The sequence below is a fragment of the Schistocerca cancellata genome, chromosome 6 (assembly GCF_023864275.1).
Source record: "Schistocerca cancellata isolate TAMUIC-IGC-003103 chromosome 6, iqSchCanc2.1, whole genome shotgun sequence".
Lineage (NCBI taxonomy): Eukaryota > Metazoa > Arthropoda > Insecta > Orthoptera > Acrididae > Schistocerca > Schistocerca cancellata.
The window spans coordinates 23,331,902-23,351,522 of NC_064631.1; the positions used below are offsets into that span (position 1 = coordinate 23,331,902).

The 19,621-nt window shown below is 37.9% G+C and overlaps 1 protein-coding gene across 1 annotated transcript; it reads right to left on the reverse strand.

The window, feature by feature from the left end:
* Positions 1 to 1,733: 1,733 nt before the first annotated feature.
* On the reverse strand, positions 1,734 to 17,731 carry LOC126190787 (chromatin-remodeling ATPase INO80). Its single transcript, XM_049931332.1, has 3 exons — positions 13,930 to 17,731; positions 4,992 to 5,672; positions 1,734 to 3,152 (listed from the first exon to the last, which is right to left on the reverse strand). Exons 1-3 carry the CDS (start codon positions 17,125 to 17,127, stop codon positions 2,337 to 2,339), a joined length of 4,695 nt encoding a protein of 1,564 aa, XP_049787289.1. The 5' UTR covers positions 17,128 to 17,731; the 3' UTR covers positions 1,734 to 2,336.
* Between the last annotated feature and the right edge of the window lie 1,890 nt (positions 17,732 to 19,621).

Sequence of the window (19,621 nt, forward strand, 5' to 3'; positions counted from 1 at the left end):
ATAAAGAAAAGTGTTTAAAAACTTATGTAACAATTGCACATAACACACACTTCTGTTAGGACTGCAGTGGTGCCTACAAATTAGATGCAAATATTTTTGTCGATTACATTTTATGCATATATCTGCAAGAATGGAATGTACAGAAGCTATATCGTGCCTTTTTTTCTGTATCCTTTTACAAGATACAAACAGTCCCTTTCTCTCTAATGTTTAAAAATTACATATAATTTTCTACTACACATTTAACTATGGCAACACACATAATTAGGTAAAGCAGCTCATATGAAGTAACTAAATCTTGATTTAATAATGACATAATTTAGCCCCAATCATTCTAGGATTTATACTTTGATATGACTGTAATCTAAAAGGTTAAACAAATTCAAAATTTAAATGCTGATTGACAATAAAATAATGCACTTTCATGAGCAATATCTTCTCTGTATGATCCATCCTCCCATAGTCTACAATGCCTCTATCAAGGCACCAGCTCTTATGCGGAATATCAGACATTATCATGTGGAAGGGGGAAGTGTGTACAGGTGCTCACTCATTTGTGGAAACTGAGGAAAATTTACTGCAAATTTAGAGGATGGAAAGATTCTTTCTTTGCTACACATTACGTGTTGGAAGCCTGATCCCACAGTTCACAGCAGTACAGGCCTGTATTCCTGGGCCAAGCACGGTTTCCACAGATGAATATTACCAGTATGGTACATAGGCATGTGTACAGTAAGCCACCAATAGGAAATGTGGAAGGATGTCACATGTGGTACAGGAGGTAGTGAGCAGAGTGTGGAATCTAGAACTGGCTTTGTCTCTGCTTGTTGCCACCAACCTGCCAACATGCATACTCTCCTTGCTCCTCCATAAATCAATTAGAATAGTCCCTCCACTCCACTGGCAGCCTGGCCACTGTCCCAACGCATGCTTTTTTACACCCTGTATCATGAATTACATCTCTTCCTGTTCTTATTTGAAAATACCCCCTTAGATGCCCATTTATAAGTCCTGAACACTGCCTGTATCCTGCTCAATGGCTCCTCTACACTGTAAGAACAATCTATCCTATTTCACATTGTTGCTATTCCACAACAGTTACATAATTTGTAATTGCAGAAGAGATAAATATGATCACAAAGTAACTCATAGTGCACAATTTGGCATTGGATATCCTAGTTAATAAGCGTAATTTTCAATTATCAAATTTTCTTGTAATGTAGTCACTTAATGCATGAATATATTCAATATGGTGGATTTAGTAGCTATTAGGTCGAGTTAATTATAATTGTAAAGTATGCAGAGCTTTAATTCAGCCTCCATCTGTCACAGCCATATTGGAGATTAAATGAAAGCCCCTCTTCCATAATCTCTTCACTTGAAACAACTGATCAGCAATCTCTAGTCGACTTTTCTCAGTATGTTTTTTGTCTACTGTCTTAGCAGATTTTATTATTGGTATTCACAAAAAATTAACTGCAGTTTTTCATTCTACGCATAATAAAGTACGTAAATTTGCAATGAAAAGAGAATATAGGTGAATTCCTGATTTTCAGATTGTTTAGAAATACAGTTTACATGATGGCTGTCATTCAATGAATGAGTTATCTGCCAATCATTCATTACAAAGCAACAAATTTATGTAAAAAAAAAAAAAAAAAAAAAAAAAAAAAAGGAAAAGGAGAAAAATAGGCAAAAATGACATGTACACAAATGATGTATACATTCAGAGATCTGGAGCCATCATTTAAGACATTTATTACAATTTTACAGAAACAACTACTGAAGAGAGCGAACATTCCACATTTGGAGAATTAGATTCTCACTACCAACACTGAAATTGCACATTTTGTTTACATACCACAAGTATATCATACTGTTAGACATGATTCCATTCAAATATTAAATATTAGTACAAATTGTGACCGAGTAGAGAGTTGAACAACAGAAAGGAAGGAATTAAACACCCTTATATAAAATGAAAGTCTTAAAACAATTGCACTATTTTTTGTAACCTGTGGTTACTGCACACTTGACTGGGATGCTTGATCACTTCAGAACCACTTTCTTCTTCTGAACAAAACAGAGCTTCGACAGCCTATACAACAGTAGCAGATAGGAAGGTTTTAGGCTGGAAAATCTCAGAAAAGATCGAATACTTTGCACAGACATCTCAGTATTCAATGCGCCAGCAACATATATTCTACCTGCAGCCAATACACTATGGATACTCTTAATAAACAGAATCAAAGTGAAACAACAAACTCCAGAGGCTACAGGTGCACGTGTACACACACACACACACACACACACACACACACACACACACACACACACTATTCTGTTTGAGAATAAAAGTTAAAAGGGCTCGGAGGTGGTGTTGATGTCGGATCATATCTCAATGGTAGAGGTACAGGGAGTGGCCCAGAGGCACCTCTCCCACGAGGTCCTCTGGAACCTCTGCCTCCTCTACCTCCTTGATGTGACGGCCCTAAAGGTCGCAGTCGTGGCCGACCGGGGCCCCTGCGTACTACTGGAGGAGCCTGCCCGGGCTGACGCATTGGGACAGAAACAGGAACAGGTACCTCTACTTCTTTCACTGGGGCTACTTGAGGTTTCACAGGTTGTGGTAGAGGTCGTCCATCAATAATTGCACGCCTAGAACCTCTTGGCCTACCGCGTCTTCCTCCGCGACCAGTCCTGGGTCGTCCAGGAATCACTCCCGTGGAACCAAGTATTGGAGGAAATTCCTCATGTGGAAGGATCTGAGAACGTGTTCCATCTTCTGATTCTTCCAAGGGACCTGCGAGGGCTCCTTCTGTGACGCTACTCGGCAGACTTCCAGTAGCTGTACTGCCACTTTCAGTATCACTATCCCTTCTTGACATATCAGCATCCAACTTCTGTTTTCTCTTCCGCCCATCTACATCATCAGCAGCAGCACGTGCTCGTCTCTCTTCCTGACGCTGTCTATACCTCTTCTCTATTTCTTCATCACCGAGCAGAAGTGATACTACTTCTTTTGGTTTGAGAGAATCTGGCCTGAAATTTCCACCACTAATCACCATCCGTTGTATCTCACTCTTTTCTCGTGCACGCTGTAGCATGCGTTCCTCAATTGTGCCCTTGCATACCAGTCGGTACACTGTCACCTGTATGAAAATAATTTCAGTTACTATTTTCAACTGTTAAACATGTAATGATATTAAAAATATACTGCAGGTAATACAGCATCTATTAAAAATGTAAGAATTTTTAATAACATGGAAAGGACAGGTTGCAACTCACCACACAGAGGATGCGCTTGGTTGTAGACAGGCACAATGAAAGAGACTGCTAAAATATTAAACTTTCAGACAATTTCCTCCTTCTGAAATAAAAAACACACACACATTCACACAAGCCACACAAACAAGGCTACTGTGCCCAGAGACAGTGGGCGTGTGTGTGTGGCTTCTGTGTTGGGTTGTTTGTGTGTGTGTGTGTGTGTTTTCTATTTCAGAAGAACCTTGTCGGTTAAATTAATATTTTAGCAGTCTCTTTCATTGTGCCTTTCTGCAACTTAGTGCCTCCTGTATGAGGTGAGCAGCAGATTATTTTTCTCCATGTTGTTGTTCTCCTATCCAGGACTTTCCAGTATTTGATTTTATCAAGAATTTTGATTATTCACGAGTTTGATGTATGCTACGCATAAAATGAAACAAAATAATTGATGTTTCAGTATCAATACTATGATGATAACAAAAGTCATGTTCCTTACTTTCTCACAACAATATTAGACTGAATACAACATTTCTTACAACAGCAGTTTAAAGACTATCAAACCATTCCATCCCCTCTATGGAGAGATTAATAACTAGATCACAGCAATATTTTTCGTTTAGTATGGGATTTGTACAGCCTCTCTGCTTAATTCCAAATCATAACCCAAGAAAGTGGGCATACACTTAGCTTGATTGGTCTAACAACAACAGAGCAGTGTCAATAAATATTATTTAAATTGACAATTATCTTCTTATTTGGCTAAACCTTTTTCTAGAGCTGCATGCCATTTATTTACCACAAGGGACACAGAAAAGTGATGGAAAATACAAATTGATAAATGAAAAACTCTTTCCAAAGAATTATTCTCTTACAAGTTTTCCTTTGCCTCCAATACTTTCATACGGAGAACAAATGTGAGGGACATAGAAAAAATTATCGTCTTGTGCAGATATTACAGAGCAGCAGTTGTGGGAGAACAGACTGACATGTAACTCAAATATGTTGTCCTTACACAGTGTATAGTAAGCTTTGGGAGTATTACCTAATAGTTTGTATTACACCGTGAATTTTCTCTCTCGTGTTTTACGCACTCCTTTCAGTTACATTAATTTGGTTAAACATTAAAATGGCTGAAAATGAGCTTAAACTGAGATGCTTTTCCATAGGTTCAATATAACCGAGCTAAAGTTATATGAAACAGATTGGTAAATATAAATAATAGGCAAAACAATAAGCGGTCAGTTCACATATCCTGCAGTATTTGAATTAATAAATTATGGGGGTGAAATGAGAATCCGAGCAAATTTCTGACATACAGAATGAAATTTAGCCATTTTCTAAATTGATCACGACAATGCCTTTCTAAGCATGATCCTCCTGTGATTGGGCCTAACATTCTTTTGACCTGATAATGAGTTCACACAGTTCGTGACTGCAAATTAACACAGAATCTAAATTATGATACGGGCTGTCAGAATTCAGAGAGAACAAAATTTCCAGAGGTGTAAATCGTGTTACATGACATAATACAATCATAGAAACAAATGGAGATTCCACTTGAAATTTACTTAATACTAAACAAACATTTAATTAACTAAGTTACAAATCCATAAAAGAAACTACAGATCATTTTGAACTCTATAATACAATACCATACGGTCATCAAGAAATGAACATTTACAGGGCAAAAATACACTTTGAGAGACTTCTATACACGTTTTGCCAACCTGTTTTGTTTGTCCAAGACGATGAGCTCTGTCCATTGCCTGTTGATCAATCGTAGGGTTCCAATCGCTGTCATAGAATACAACAGTATCTGCTGCTGTAAGATTAATACCCAGGCCTCCAGCCCTAGTACTGAGGAGAAATACAAAAATATCTTCACGCTGCTGAAAACTTGCAACCATATCTCGTCTCTCTGAAATCTTGCTTGAGCCATCAAGTCTCATATACGTCAGTTTACGATGGCGTGCATACTCTTCCAGCAGATCTATCATACGAGTCATCTGTGAATAGATGAGGACTCTGTGCCCTTGCTCACGAAGCCTCTTCAACAGGCCATCTAGAACGGTCAGTTTTCCTGAGTCTGTAACTAGTGATCGGCCATCTGGTGGTACAATACGTGACCAACCATGAGGTGGTGCTGTTGCCTCAATTCCTGCTGGAGATCCCCACAATTCTTCCCACAAGCCACTGAGTGACTCAGGTGATGACCACCTCATCAAGTCCTGCTGTTCCCACGCTGCTTTTCTGCTGACACAGTACAGTTCCGGAGGTGGTGCATGAGCCTTTGGACAGCCAGAAAACAGGAATGGAGGCATACGTGTAGGTTCACACGGTAGTATGCGTGGCTTCCTTGGTCTGTGTGGAAATTCAGGAAGAACAGGGAAATTATCCTCTTCTTTGACCTAAAAATAGAAACAACACTGTTTAATTGTACCATATCATTGCCGAGTCCAAAATGTAGATGTAAATTTTACAATAATTCCATTTTTTTATCAGCATTCAATCAACATTTACTGGGTCAGTTAGAAGTTCACACCATTTTTACGATGCCATGATTTTATTTTATTAGTGCAAAATACACTACATTACATTACAATACAACACAATTGCCCACATCGTGGGAGAGGGGCAACAGATTAAAGAAGGCGATTTTCTGTACAGGCAAAGAAAGTGTGCCTCAAGACCGCTATGTTAGCTGTGAAAGTCCTAAAGGAACCCTGAAGATGATAACCAATGGGGCTCCAGTGAAACTACAATAGGCATAGCAAACCTGAAGGGGACAACCCATCAAAATGAGTATCAAACTCAGTAACAAGACTGATAATGTAGAACTGTTATGGTTTTGAGTTGAAGAAATCCATTAGCCAGAAACACTTGGTCCTCTATATTAGAGATCAGGAAAGATGATAACCAAAAGTGGCTACGTCTGGTGAATTCTGGCCATATGCAGATATGCATCATTGTGGAGTAACAACAAAGGTCTAACAAATGTTTTGTTTTCAATAGCAACACCGAGTCCTCTTAGCAGTACACAGCGACTATTATTGTTTCATTTCTTAGCAGCAATTCATGATGAAGAATGCCGGTTTGGTCCCACTCAACAAAGAATTCGATTCTTTTTGAAGGTGTGCACAATCCTTCACATGAGCTACTTCTTTTTTTGAAAGGCTGAAACATTATTTCCTCTTCTTTAAGTTCATGTACAGGTAACATTTCTCATCACCGGGAACAATGTTGCCACAGAATCGCTCGTATCTATGACAAGCCAAATGGTAACGAGCCAAAACACACACACACACACACACACACACACACACACACACACACACACAGAGAGAGAGAGAGAGAGAGAGAGAGAGAGAGAGAGAGAGAGAGAGAGATTGTGGTTTATATGCACTTAATGAAGAGGTTATTAGAACCCATTGGAAAATTTGTATGAACAAATGTAGTTAGAACAGCTAAAAAAGGACTTGACAGTAGTACCCATGTACCCAATTCCTGCAAATCACCCAATTAACATAAATGGTACAGAATGGTTTAGTGACTAAATTCCTTAATTTGTGCCAGTTCACACATTGCTTTGGTGAGGATTATCATAAACTAAATAATTTAGTTAGTATTTATCAAAAAGAGATCTCCAGAATGTGGTTAGTCAGATAAGTCAAGCTTTCCTTCTCACTAATGAGAAAACAATTGCATTGCCATTCTCTCAGAAAGTGATTCCCTCCAACACACACCCCAAACTCTTCTCATGGATTCTGCAGCACTAGTCCCTCGATTAAACTTTAAGAATAAAATGTGTTGAAAGCATTCATTTTTCTCTTTTGACACTTCACACTGGTTAGCACAGCTAGTTATCCCAGAATTTAGACTCGCAGCAGCCGTGTTGCTTCCTCACAGCTATGAGATGCAAGGGGGCAGGAGCCAGTGATATAGACATCATTGGTGCGGAGAGCCTGAAAGTCACCATTGCACTCTTGAAACTTATTAATACTCATGTACCGTTTGTCGCAGTGCCATAACGATGTAGAAGTGTGTTTAATGAATGTTAGTAGATGGGATGTATGTTCCACTGGATGGACCAGGAACCAGCCATAATAATTACTGTAGCTGCTTAATTTAACAAGGAATTTTTGTCATTTCGTGTTAGATGAATGAGATGACAAAGAGAATGTTATAGAATTTTCCTGAAGTTTCCCTTTTTTGCTCTTACAACCATTTGAAATAAGTATGCATAAATTTTATTTTCATACCTCTTTTAATTTCTGAAGGGTAGTGGATTGAAATTATGAAAATTTATGGATTTATTTTGCTCATCGTCTAATTTAAGTTATATCAGTTTCACATGAAGCCAGAAGCTCAGTAACCGATGAAGGTTCAGGATCTTTTAAATAATTCTTATTTTCTAAAGGAACTGTTATGACTCATTTACAGATTACAGAAGCGTCTGATTCCACCCATCTGCTTTGACCCATGATGTCACCAATGTGGCATAAACGACCATTCTCAATGTCTCCAATATGGCACCTATGACATCACTACATAAACACGACAACAAACATCAAAATACATATAAAACCAACAAACACATCTGCCTCCAAAAATATAATCAAACTAACGCATCCATCGCGGAAAATTGGGGGTTTTTGGATGGGGACTAACTAAATATAAACACATACACACACACACCACAATCCCAAACCACATAAAACGACAACACAGAAATACCACAAAATCCCTAAATTCCGCTACACTTACAATGTCGACAAGAATGAATCACTTCCCTTCACCTAGATAGCTCAACCACAATTGTCGATACCACAAAATTAAAACCAACTACTCCAAAAATTATAATCACACTGCAACTGTCAATACCACAAAACCAACATGTAAAACAACAAAAATTGGAATCTGACACTTCCCTTGAACCTATATGGTCAGCAGCAGCTCACGATACCAAAACACACATAGCAACGATGACACATTGGAATCGAACACTTCCCTTGACCTGTATATGTCAAAAGCAGCTCATGATACCAAAATACACATAGTTACGACACATTGGAATCGAACACTTCCCTTGATCTATATAGGTCGACAACAGCTCATGATACCAAAACAAACATGGCTATGATGACAAATTGGAATTGGTCACTTCTCATTACCTATATAGCTCAAATACAACTGACGATACTAAAAAAATTGAAATCGAATACTTCCCCAAAGATACATAAATCAAACACAAGTGCCAAAACATCAACCACCAACACATGCAGTAAATAACACCGACCCAACAACACACAAAAACCCCACCGATCATCAGAATGCACGAACAATAGACCCAAAAAAAAATGACTACTTACCACAAAAAAGTTCCGCCTGTACACACTAGGTCAGCCACCCCAAACAGACACACACACACACACACACACACACACACACACACACACACACACACACCACGAGAGGCCACCACCAACCGCAACAAGACGACAACTAGAAACACAACACACTCATAAACTAAACTCCACGACGTCATGACATCACACACCACAGCACCCTTACGTCACGGGTCAAAGCCAATGGGTGGGATCGGACGCCTCCACTGACCTACTCATTTATCTCCCATTTTTTATTTTATTTTTCATTTAAATACCATAAAAATTTTATTTCTTCCATGTAACTTAAATCAAATGATTTCATAAAGAGGATATGATGACACAAATTTTTTTTTTGTGTGGCCATTTCTTCATATTACAATGTTTCTAAACAAAAGAGCAAGAAAATGCAGAGATTCAAATATTACGATGATGAAATAACTTACTCAACAAATGTTCACTTATCAGTGTGCACTTTGTCATGGGTCCCTCATTATTACACTTCACCGATTTCCCTTCCACTATGAATATGACTGACATCACCTTTCTTGCGTGCACCTGTGCTTGAGCCACGAGTTACTCGCTACCCCTCTGCCACAGCTGCCAATCTCACAAGTAATGAGCGAGCTTGATGCACATGCTGACCACTTTTACTGATTAGCCTTGAAACTGGCCAAATGAGCTGTTAATTTCACATCCCTGTCCGCAATAATAAAACTCTAAACCGACGAAAAAGAACTGAATAACAAAACATTAAGTTTCACAATGCAGTTGCACTAACCCTACAAAGAATGGCATGGACTTATGAACCAACCCAATAGATTTGTTCTTTGCTTGCCTAAAACACATTTCAGAATCATCCAGATGTGGCATAGTCTTCTGGCTTTTAAACCAAGAAACAAGGGAGCGAGTCAAACAGTGGACAATGTAATATTAAAGTACAAGTTAATCATTCCAACTGGTAAATGTTATGAGAATATAATTGATTAAATCTATACACTTTATATGCCTTACATAGTAATCTATAGATTGAGTTCAGGACATGTCAAAAGAAACAAATTCCCCGGCAGACTGCAGTGTGCAGCCCCTGATTGACAAGTATCTGAACATTGTGAGGTTACATCTGTGTAATAAATCTGATGACACAACAAAATCAAAAGTAATTCACTGCAAAATGTGAAGCATTGTAAGCAAACATAATTATATGGTTCACAGAACATTAAAAAAGATTCAGCTGACTTCTTTACTTTCACTCAGTCATTTGTTGCATTCTATTATGAGGATTTTAGCAGATTTAATAGATAATAAAATTAACTTCAAACACAAACTGAACTTATCAATGTGACAAGTCCTACTCCACTTAAGAAGAAACACAAAGAACAAGTCTTAAAAAATTATGTGATGGGTCATGAACACAAAATTGAGCCTGAGACTACTTTTTTTAAATTTTATTTTTAACTTAGTTTTTGTTGTAGTTTTTTGAATGTACATGGTTAAATTTTACTGTCCTAAGAAAATGACCCAAGTTACAAAATTACTTGAGGAAATACTGTTGAACAAAGTTGGATCTTCTGTAGATGAAACTGGGGGACAACAAGATTGGCTTTTATATTGGCAGGTGTTTAAACTTATGCTGCAGCCACTGTTGTTTCAAATGTTAAGTGTAGAGAGCAGAACCATATTTTTCAGACAAACTTCAGTTTTCAAAGAAAAGTAAAACATTAAATATGCAGATAATTTACAAAAATAACTATGCATTTAGTGACCCACCTATGACAAAGAACATGAAAGTTTACTCTTTAATTCAGCAATTATAGCAAATACAGTTTATTATAGATACGGAATGAGGAAGAGCAATAAAGCAGTGTTCAGCATGTAAATGACCACATATAAATATTGAAAGTAACTGTGTCCCACCAATGACAATTTTAAGGATTCTTACTGAAATCTAAGCCATTTAACACTTCTTGTCATTTTTAAGTTATTTTGGTTGGTATAACTAGCACCTTAATGGGTTACACTAATACTGACTAATTATTTATTCAGAAAATTGGGGAAACAATGTTAGCAGAGCATATTAGAAAACTTCAAGAAAAGTTGCAGAAAGATGCCACCAAGTACAACATCTATAAAAAGAAAGAAAAGGAACAATACAGAAGACAAGAAACCATGAAGAAGAAGGATCCTCCTGGCCTGGGAAAATACGTTATTAAATACTGTGAGTAGAAAGCTGAAAGAAAAAGAGAGTACAGGCTTAAACTAAAATATGTATTGACTGAAAACAAGTTTGTAACTGGAAACCCAGGTCTCTTAGTCGTATAAATGTCGTCAGTCTCTCACCAATGCTGTTTCTTAGGTAACGAAGGGCTTGCTTCCAGCCCCCCCCCCCCCCCCCCCCCAAAAAAAAAAGAAGTCATAAAAAATATCTTATGGGAAAGCCTACCTTAAAAGGTAGCAAAGCTGGTTTTCTTGGTAGGCAATCGAATGGAAAATTTCATCTCATAAACTTAGACGGTAATCTGGTCAAAATACAAAACTTTTTCAAATGTGATAAAATCAGAAGGCAAACACCTTGCATAAAGGATGTCAAGTCTATTGTGGACCCAGTGACTGGGGGGAAAAAAGTGTTAGCTAGCAGAAAAAAATCCAGATACTGTGTATCCATAAGGATTCTGTGATAAGTGACAAAAAACAATATCTCGATATCTGCAGACACAATGTCAAGGAAGCTGCTGGCTCAGAAGTAGCTGTGGAAACAATCATGCCAGTAACATTTTTGCACCGATAGAAGGAATTAAGCCAAATATAGGGGTGCTCCAATGGCACAGAGAGCATTTGAAGAGAATGGAGAAATACAGATCATGTGCAGGAGATCTGTATGCAACTCAACAAATGTGTCCAAAATTGATGCAAAGGTTGTATTCTACTTGGTGTTTGAATATGTTCTTGCTATTCTCCTGAATCAAGACAGCAAACCTATCAGGACCACCTCCTATTATGAGTTTTCAGATCCTATTATGAGTTTTCAGATATTTAAACTTTTTTGAAAGCAGATGAGTATTCAACCACACAGTCCTTTTTTGGTGGTAAATTTTTTAAAGTGAAATAATTAGAGACTCAGGACTTTAGAATAACACTGCATTGAAATGTATCTTATTTATAGGTAGCAAAACTTTCCTACAAGGTTATTTAACTAGAAAGTTAGGTCTAAATATGTAAACTACTGTTTCACCCAAAACAGATACAATAAAATTAATTTTAACTGATAAAGAAATACAATGTCAATTTTTATAAATAAGTATTAATAATGTAAATATATCTAAAAAGAAAGATGATGAGACTTACCAAACAAAAGCGCTGGCAGGTCGATAGACACACAAACGAACACAAACATACACACAAAATTCAAGCTTTCACAACAAACGGTTGCTTCGTCAGGAAAGAGGGAAGGAGAGGGAAAGACGAAAGGATGTGGGTTTTAAGGGAGAGGGTAAGGAGTCATTCCAATCCCGGGAGCGGAAAGACTTACCTTAGGGGGAAAGAAGGACAGGTATACACTCGCGCGCGCTCTCGCGCACGCACACACACACACACACACACACATCCATCCACATATACACAGACACAAGCAGACATTTGTAACGACCTTTACAAATGTCTGCTTGTGTCTGTGTATATGCGGATGGATATGTGTGTGTGTGCGTGAGTGTATACCTGTCCTTTTCCCCCCCTAAGGTAAGTCTTTCCGCTCCCGGGATTGGAATGACTCCTTACCCTCTCCCTTAAAACCCACATCCTTTCGTCTTTCCCTCTCCTTCCCTCTTTCCTGACGAAGCAACCGTTTGTTGCGAAAGCTTGAATTTTGTGTGTATGTTTGTGTGTCTATCGACCTGTCAGCGCTTATGTTTGGTAAGTCTCATCATCTTTCTTTTTAGATATATTTTACCCACGTGGAATGTTTCCCTCTATTATATTCATATTAATAATGTAAGGTTTACTGATACTTCATCATGTAGATAATTGTTTTATTGATGTGAATTCAGTGTTTTCAAAAGTTATTGTAAAATGTTGATGGACATTCAATTTTACATCAACCTGCTGTCCCATCTGTGACAAAGTTTTAACGATATTACTAACAGTTCACTTTGTAAACTTCTGATATTCAGATTTACAGGGACATATGAGTGTCAATCAATTTTTAATTTATTTCTGTTTCTACTTTTTGTAACACTACATTAGCTTTTGATTATTGAAAAATTTAGTTCAACTGTCCCAACCATAACAACTGAATCCTCCTAAATGGTCAGCATATAGTGACATCTTCTGGACAGGCTGCTTCCTCATCTTTGTGAAACGTCGCAATTATGACTCATGGAATATAAAAATGGCAATGTAACTACAGAAGCAGTACTTTAGCCTTATCCCATCCCATTTGTAAATGTTTTATATGTATATATAATTTCTATTTGTTTCTGACATGTCCGATACTATTGTACCAAATGGTCTTTAGGTTAATAAATAAAACTCATGTCTTATAAAAATGTACATTAAAATGATAAAGATGTTTGCGAGCTAACACGAGATTACTTCATTTGCATATCTTCACTCAATTTCAGGTTTTCATCCAAGATCATCCTCACGTAATATATGAATACCACGATACAATTTTAATTCATTAATTAAAATACTCCAATAAATACAAAAAATGAGGACAGGAATTCATTAATCTCTCCCCACTGATCAGTGTACAGCCTAAATTGACATACAATAGTACAGAAAATTTTACTAGCTTTCGAGCTCCTGATTTTTTTCTTATCCTACCAATACCCGACCTCAGATTTCACCTATGAGATAATGATGATGTGGAATGTTATACATGTGTGCATACATAGGTACAAGAGAGCAGTGACATTGATAATGTTTACTTCCCATCTACATTATTTCTGTGGAATGTACATTGAGATATCTCTCTCTCTCTCTCTCTCTCTCTCTCTCTCTCTCTCTCTCTCTCTCTCACACACACACACACACACACACACACACACACACACACACACACACACACACATTTTTGCCGTAGCTCTAAGACTAGCAAAAATACGTAACCATAGGGAAACTACTGAGTAATTACAAGCAAGTAGTCACATTCTCAGGAAATCAGTTTCAAAAATACAATATCAGAACCATGTATCCAAACCACACAACATAAAAACATAACTGACTCATTTTTGTAATTGACAAATAGTCAACAATGTAATTTAATTCAAATCATTTTCCTTACCCTGCTTCTTTCTTTACTCCCACGTCCCTTTCCTGTTTGGGATGGTGGAGAATGAGTCTCTGCAGACGATAAAACTGGTGAACTTGGTTGCTCTCCTTCAATTTCCCCATCAGCTTCACCATCAGCCTCTACCTCAGCGGGACTCTGTGGAGGCAGTGCCCAGTGCTCTTGCTCATCTGCCTCTTCATCTTGTATCCACACATCACATGCAAACATCTCACTGTGTCCTCCATCTGCATCAGCTGTGTCTACTTCAGGTTGCATCACTCCTAAGCCACCAACAAGCTTCCTAAAATCAGTATTTCGCTGCCTATCGAGAAAAGCTGCACGGCTTCGGTGGATTCTGTGCTCTGGAGTTTCTGGGATAGAGGTATGTATGTGCTGTGTGTGGCAATATATTGTATTTTCCATGCTAGAAACTGATGTAAAGACTAAATGACTCAATACAATACTACACGATAGAGATGGAGCTGATGTGACACGCAAGGGCTGTAGCAGTAGCAGATACCGCCACTTAAATGAAGTGTCTAGGAGACCACAATAATTCCAGAAGAAAATCTTTTCTTGAAGCTTATAAACTGCCGGAAGAAACATTAGCGCCCTTGAAAGTCCTCCCAAAGCTACATCACTGATTTCTGTTGGAGAAATGCCAGCCAAATTAGAGAATGAGAAACACTTTATCTGTCCTGAAGCATCATCATCTAGTAGAGAACTGTGGACATAGTGAGGTGCAAATATATTCAAATGATTATATAAGATATGCTTCTTACTGGGGAAGCTGTGACATAAAATACCATCATCATAAATCAATCGAGGTAGTAAATAATCAGACAATTTAAAAAAATAAGGAGACTTTGCACTACGTCTTTCAAATAACTCTGGGTGATTACAGACCTTCCGAAACTGCATTACTAGATTAAGCAAATTCGAAGTGAGATTCTGGGACGACTGACTAGAACCGGCGGATGAATACAAAAGATCTTCAATACGAATCTTTTTCTTTAGCGCATCGTACAACAACTTCTGGCGAGTTGTCAAAGGGCAATACATCATTACCTCAATCTTATCAGAGAGCTCATTTTCTACATCCTTCTTGATCCTACGCAACATAAATGGCTTCAGGATCATGTGCAACCGTGATAAGTGTTTTTCATCAATACCTGTCTTGTTTTCAGCATGGTTTTCAATATCCTTAGAGAACCATTCATTAAATTCTTCATGAGAATCAAACAGAGTTGGCATAATAAAATGCAACAGTGCCCACAGTTCAGCCATGCTGTTCTGTATTGGTGTTCCACTTAGCAGAAGACGATTTCGACAGGTAAACCCCAAAAGCATCTTCCATCGAACGCTGTTGGTGCTCTTTAGAGCTTGAGCTTCATCCAAGACAAGATACTGCCATTTTATACGATTAAAATATTTTAGATCAGTAATAACAAGTTGGTAACTTGTGATGACAACATGAAAACTTGCATCTCTTGTATGCATATCCTTCCGATGCCAGAACTGTCGCAGAATCTTTCTTTCTTGTGGACTTCCCCAATATGGAACCACTTTGAATTCTGGTACAAACCGAGCCATCTCTTGTTGCCAGTTATGTAGAGTGGATGCAGGAGAGATAACCAGAAATGGTCCCCATATGTCATACTTCTCAGCTACATGACATAAAAATGCAATGGATTGCACAGTCTTTCCCAGACCCATCTCATCTGCCAAAATACCATTGATGCCTTGATCATAAAGATTAGCAATCCAATTCATTCCTTTCAACTGATAATGTTTCAATTGTCCTTTAAAAATGGAGGGTTGAGGACGTTCATCAACAGCACTGACACCAGTCTCACTTAAGCTTAGATCATCCCCAAAGTCACGGCCAGCAATTCCATCACTTGTTGTACCCTTGTAGAACTGATTGGATCGATTGCGCTCTGCTGTCACTGCTTCACGAACATTTCTTTCTGCCTTCTGTTTCATTTGCTCACCATCATAATCATCAAATGCTGCAAGTCGTGGCAGCTTCTCCTCTTCAAGTTGGCTAAGAATGCGAAGTCTCTCTTCCTGAGAACCACTGCCAAGCTTACGTGACATGAAATGGGCATACAATTCAGTCTGTGTAATAAGGAAATTGAGTTTACGCTGCTGCCGCTTTGCTTCCATCAACTCTACATCCAATCGACGTTGTTCCTCTGCCTCTCTCTCCAGACGACGCCTTGCTTCACGTTCTACACGATCATACCTCTTCCAGTACGACTGCATTTCCCTTGTAAGGCGTTTTGCTCGCCATACTGTTTCCTTCATATTCTTCTGAGACTGCACAGCCTTCTGACGACATGCACGCATACAACCATGTGCCATTCGTCTGCATGAAGCAAGAACTTCTTTATGGTTGTTTACTTTTGCACGTTGAATTTTTCCAAGTTCTCGTTTTGCAAGCATTGCAAAAATTTTCTTTCTTCTCGCTGTCATGATCTCTGCCATTTTATATGATTTTCTCTTGGCACGTGTACTCTTCAGAGATGGTGGATTTTCAAAGAGTGAATCTGGATCCTCCTCCTTCACATTTGGGTATCCATCTTCACATTCTGTATCATCTGCAACACTTGCATCCTTAGCATCAGATGCAGCATTCTGCTCCTTTGTTGTTACTTTCCTCATTTTCCGAGGTTTTGTTTCTTGTTTTCTCTCCTTTCTCTTTCTCTTGGTTCCCTGAACAAATTTCTGATGTTCAGGGAACCTGTCATAATTTGACACAAGCCCTGAGCCATAATATTGATACTGGTGGTTCTGTGGATCTTCATAGAATTTCTTCTGATACTTTTTTCTAAGTACGTGCATTTTAAGCATTCTCTGCAGTCTCTCTCTTGGCGGTACATCTTCATCGGAAGAACTCGATGTGTCACTCACAAGAATATCTCTCAGCCACAATCTGTCAGTCCTCACATCTTCAAAATTATACAGACGTACACGGTCTGAACGCCTTTCTTCTTTCGTGGAGAATCCATAGGCAAATAGTTTTCCTTTCAAGTCTTCCGATAATTCGGCATCAGAATCTGAAGAAAGGTCACTCTCATTTACAGGCGTATTGAAAATTTTTTCCACATACGACAGGAAGGGCCCCACATCGAGATACTTCTTCAGGAGTTGAATATGCAGTGGTTCTGCAATTTCTGTAGAAGCGGGTGTCGAAGAACTAGCCATTTTATGTACTTAAACTAAATCATGTAAATATGTAAACTGGTTACTCTTTAATATGCTACATCAATAAACATCAGCTGCGTATGTTCCATGTTGATAAACATCCACACACGAAGACCTCGTCCAACAATTTTACGGAACACCGTTTGAACTTACTCGTAACCAAACAACACCATCATGACAAACTGTTGTTGTAGGTAGATAATAATCTAACTTCACAAACTGATGCACAACTAGACGTACGACTATATATGGTATTTCGCAGCTCCATTGCGCTCCACATCGTGGTGTGTCTCACGTGCAATCCCTGCTATACGGTACGGAACGTAAAAGCACTGACATGCTTAGATTCCACATATTCAAGCCATGTTACTTCACAAACCACATAAATCTAGGTTAGCGTCGCGTTTAGAAAACATGTTTAAACACCACTGCATGCAAACTGTATAAAAATAAAATGTGCAGAAATAATATTGGCCATTTATGAACTTTCAAGACCATTTCACTGGTTATTCAACTATCCAATTTCGAAACTCAAAGTGATTCGAAATCTACAGTGTTCTCGCTCCTTTTGAGCAACTTTGATATTTCTCGACGCCATCATTGATTGAACTTGGATCTGCAAAGATTATACAGCAATACCCAAACAAAGACTATACGGCTTCGGCGCCGGCAGGAAACAGAGTGGAGTGTCTCGCGCCAATAAAACGCCTGGCTGCGCAGACGTTTCGGACCGGAAATTGACATCACGTAACCATACCCACTCGGCTTTAGAGAACACTTGCCTGTGCATGTCCTACCATTCTGAAAGTAGCTGCGAGACGTGTGCTACGCTTGTCCACCTTCACTTACTTATTCTCATTTCGCTTGCTCTCTTTGTTATTTTTTTTGCTTCTGTTATTTTGTATTTGCTCCTGGAATTTACTTACTCTTACATAGTTGATGTTGTAAAGAGATGAATACAGTAAGCAGGTTTAAAGGGATGTAGGCTACAGTAACTATTCGGAGATGAAGAGGCTTGTACAGGATAGAGTTCCACAGTGTGAAGATCTGCATCAAACCATGCTTTGGACTGGAGATAAGAACAACAACATTGCTATGGTGACGTTTCTGACTGTTTAAATAGCTCCTATTCCTTTCTCATTGCGTTAGTTAAAGAAAGAGTCACCATAAGAAAAATATAAGATAGAATACCTAAATTCTTAAACAGGGGCTTACAGGAGTTTGTAGGCTTACATCCTTTATGTTCTAATGACCCTTTTTGAATTCTGGAAACTCCGTTGGCTGCTACCAAATCACCGCAGAATATGGCCCCCAATTTAAGGTGGGAAAGAAAATATGCATAATAGGTAATCTTAATTATTTTTCACATGACATCCTCCATGTTATTTAATAACATTGAAACTGATGTTATTTACATTTTCCATTACATACTTGTGAAGGATTAATAAGTATGCTGAATCAGATGGCAGTCATACACGTAAATCTTAAATTGACTTAGTAAGCACACAAGCACTATGTATTCACAAAGATATTGAAAGTGGTTTCATCCTTCACAAAGTAAAAATCATTTTAAGTGTAAACAGTTACTAACATGCTACACTTTTTTCTATCAACATTTTTTTTGGAAAATATAGTATAAACTAACAGTATTCCAGCGGAAGAGAAACTCTTAAAATAATAGGACACCCTTGTCCATGATTTGCAACATTAATTGCACAACTGTTGTATGCTAAAAAGATGTATTATTCCAAAAATTAAAAAAAAGTTACCTGTACCATTATCACAAAGACGTGATTTACAGCAGATATGATGCGACATGTGGTAGGAATCTAGATTTACTTTTAGACTGAATAAATCTTAATTATTTTAACTTCACTGGGATGAAGATACCAATGAACTATCTTTACCAATGATAACAAATGTCTAGAGAAATCGGAGAGTTTCGTATCTTATACCAAGCAATAACAGAGAAGTGCTTATGAAATTTGAAGATTTTTTTTCACTTGGTTTAGACGAATAATCATTCAACATTAAAGTAATTAACGGGCATAGAGTGATATTTAGATTTAAAATATCTGTGTAAATGTGTAATGTGTAAATTTGTAATCCCCAATTTGACAGTAACATATGGTATGGTCTTGTTATATTAATTTTACAGGAAAAGCTTCAATACTGTAAAGCATTTTTCAGTATTTGATGAACAATGATAAATAACTTGACCACATACACAGATGTGGACTCCTGATTAATCTTGAGTCTATTTCAACAATGGGTTCACACACTCGCGTTTCAAAAATAGCAACTACATGCTTTCTTTCTGTCAGGCTAAAGCTCTTAAGCAAAACTGAAATGGTAGTAACATATATTTTTCCCTTTAATAGTAGTCAGCCATTTTAATATAGTCGCTAACTGTTTAATACACATAGATAACTGGAGGATCAAATTGAGAAAAACTATACGAATTTTAAAGCTATGAATATACAATCATATTCCA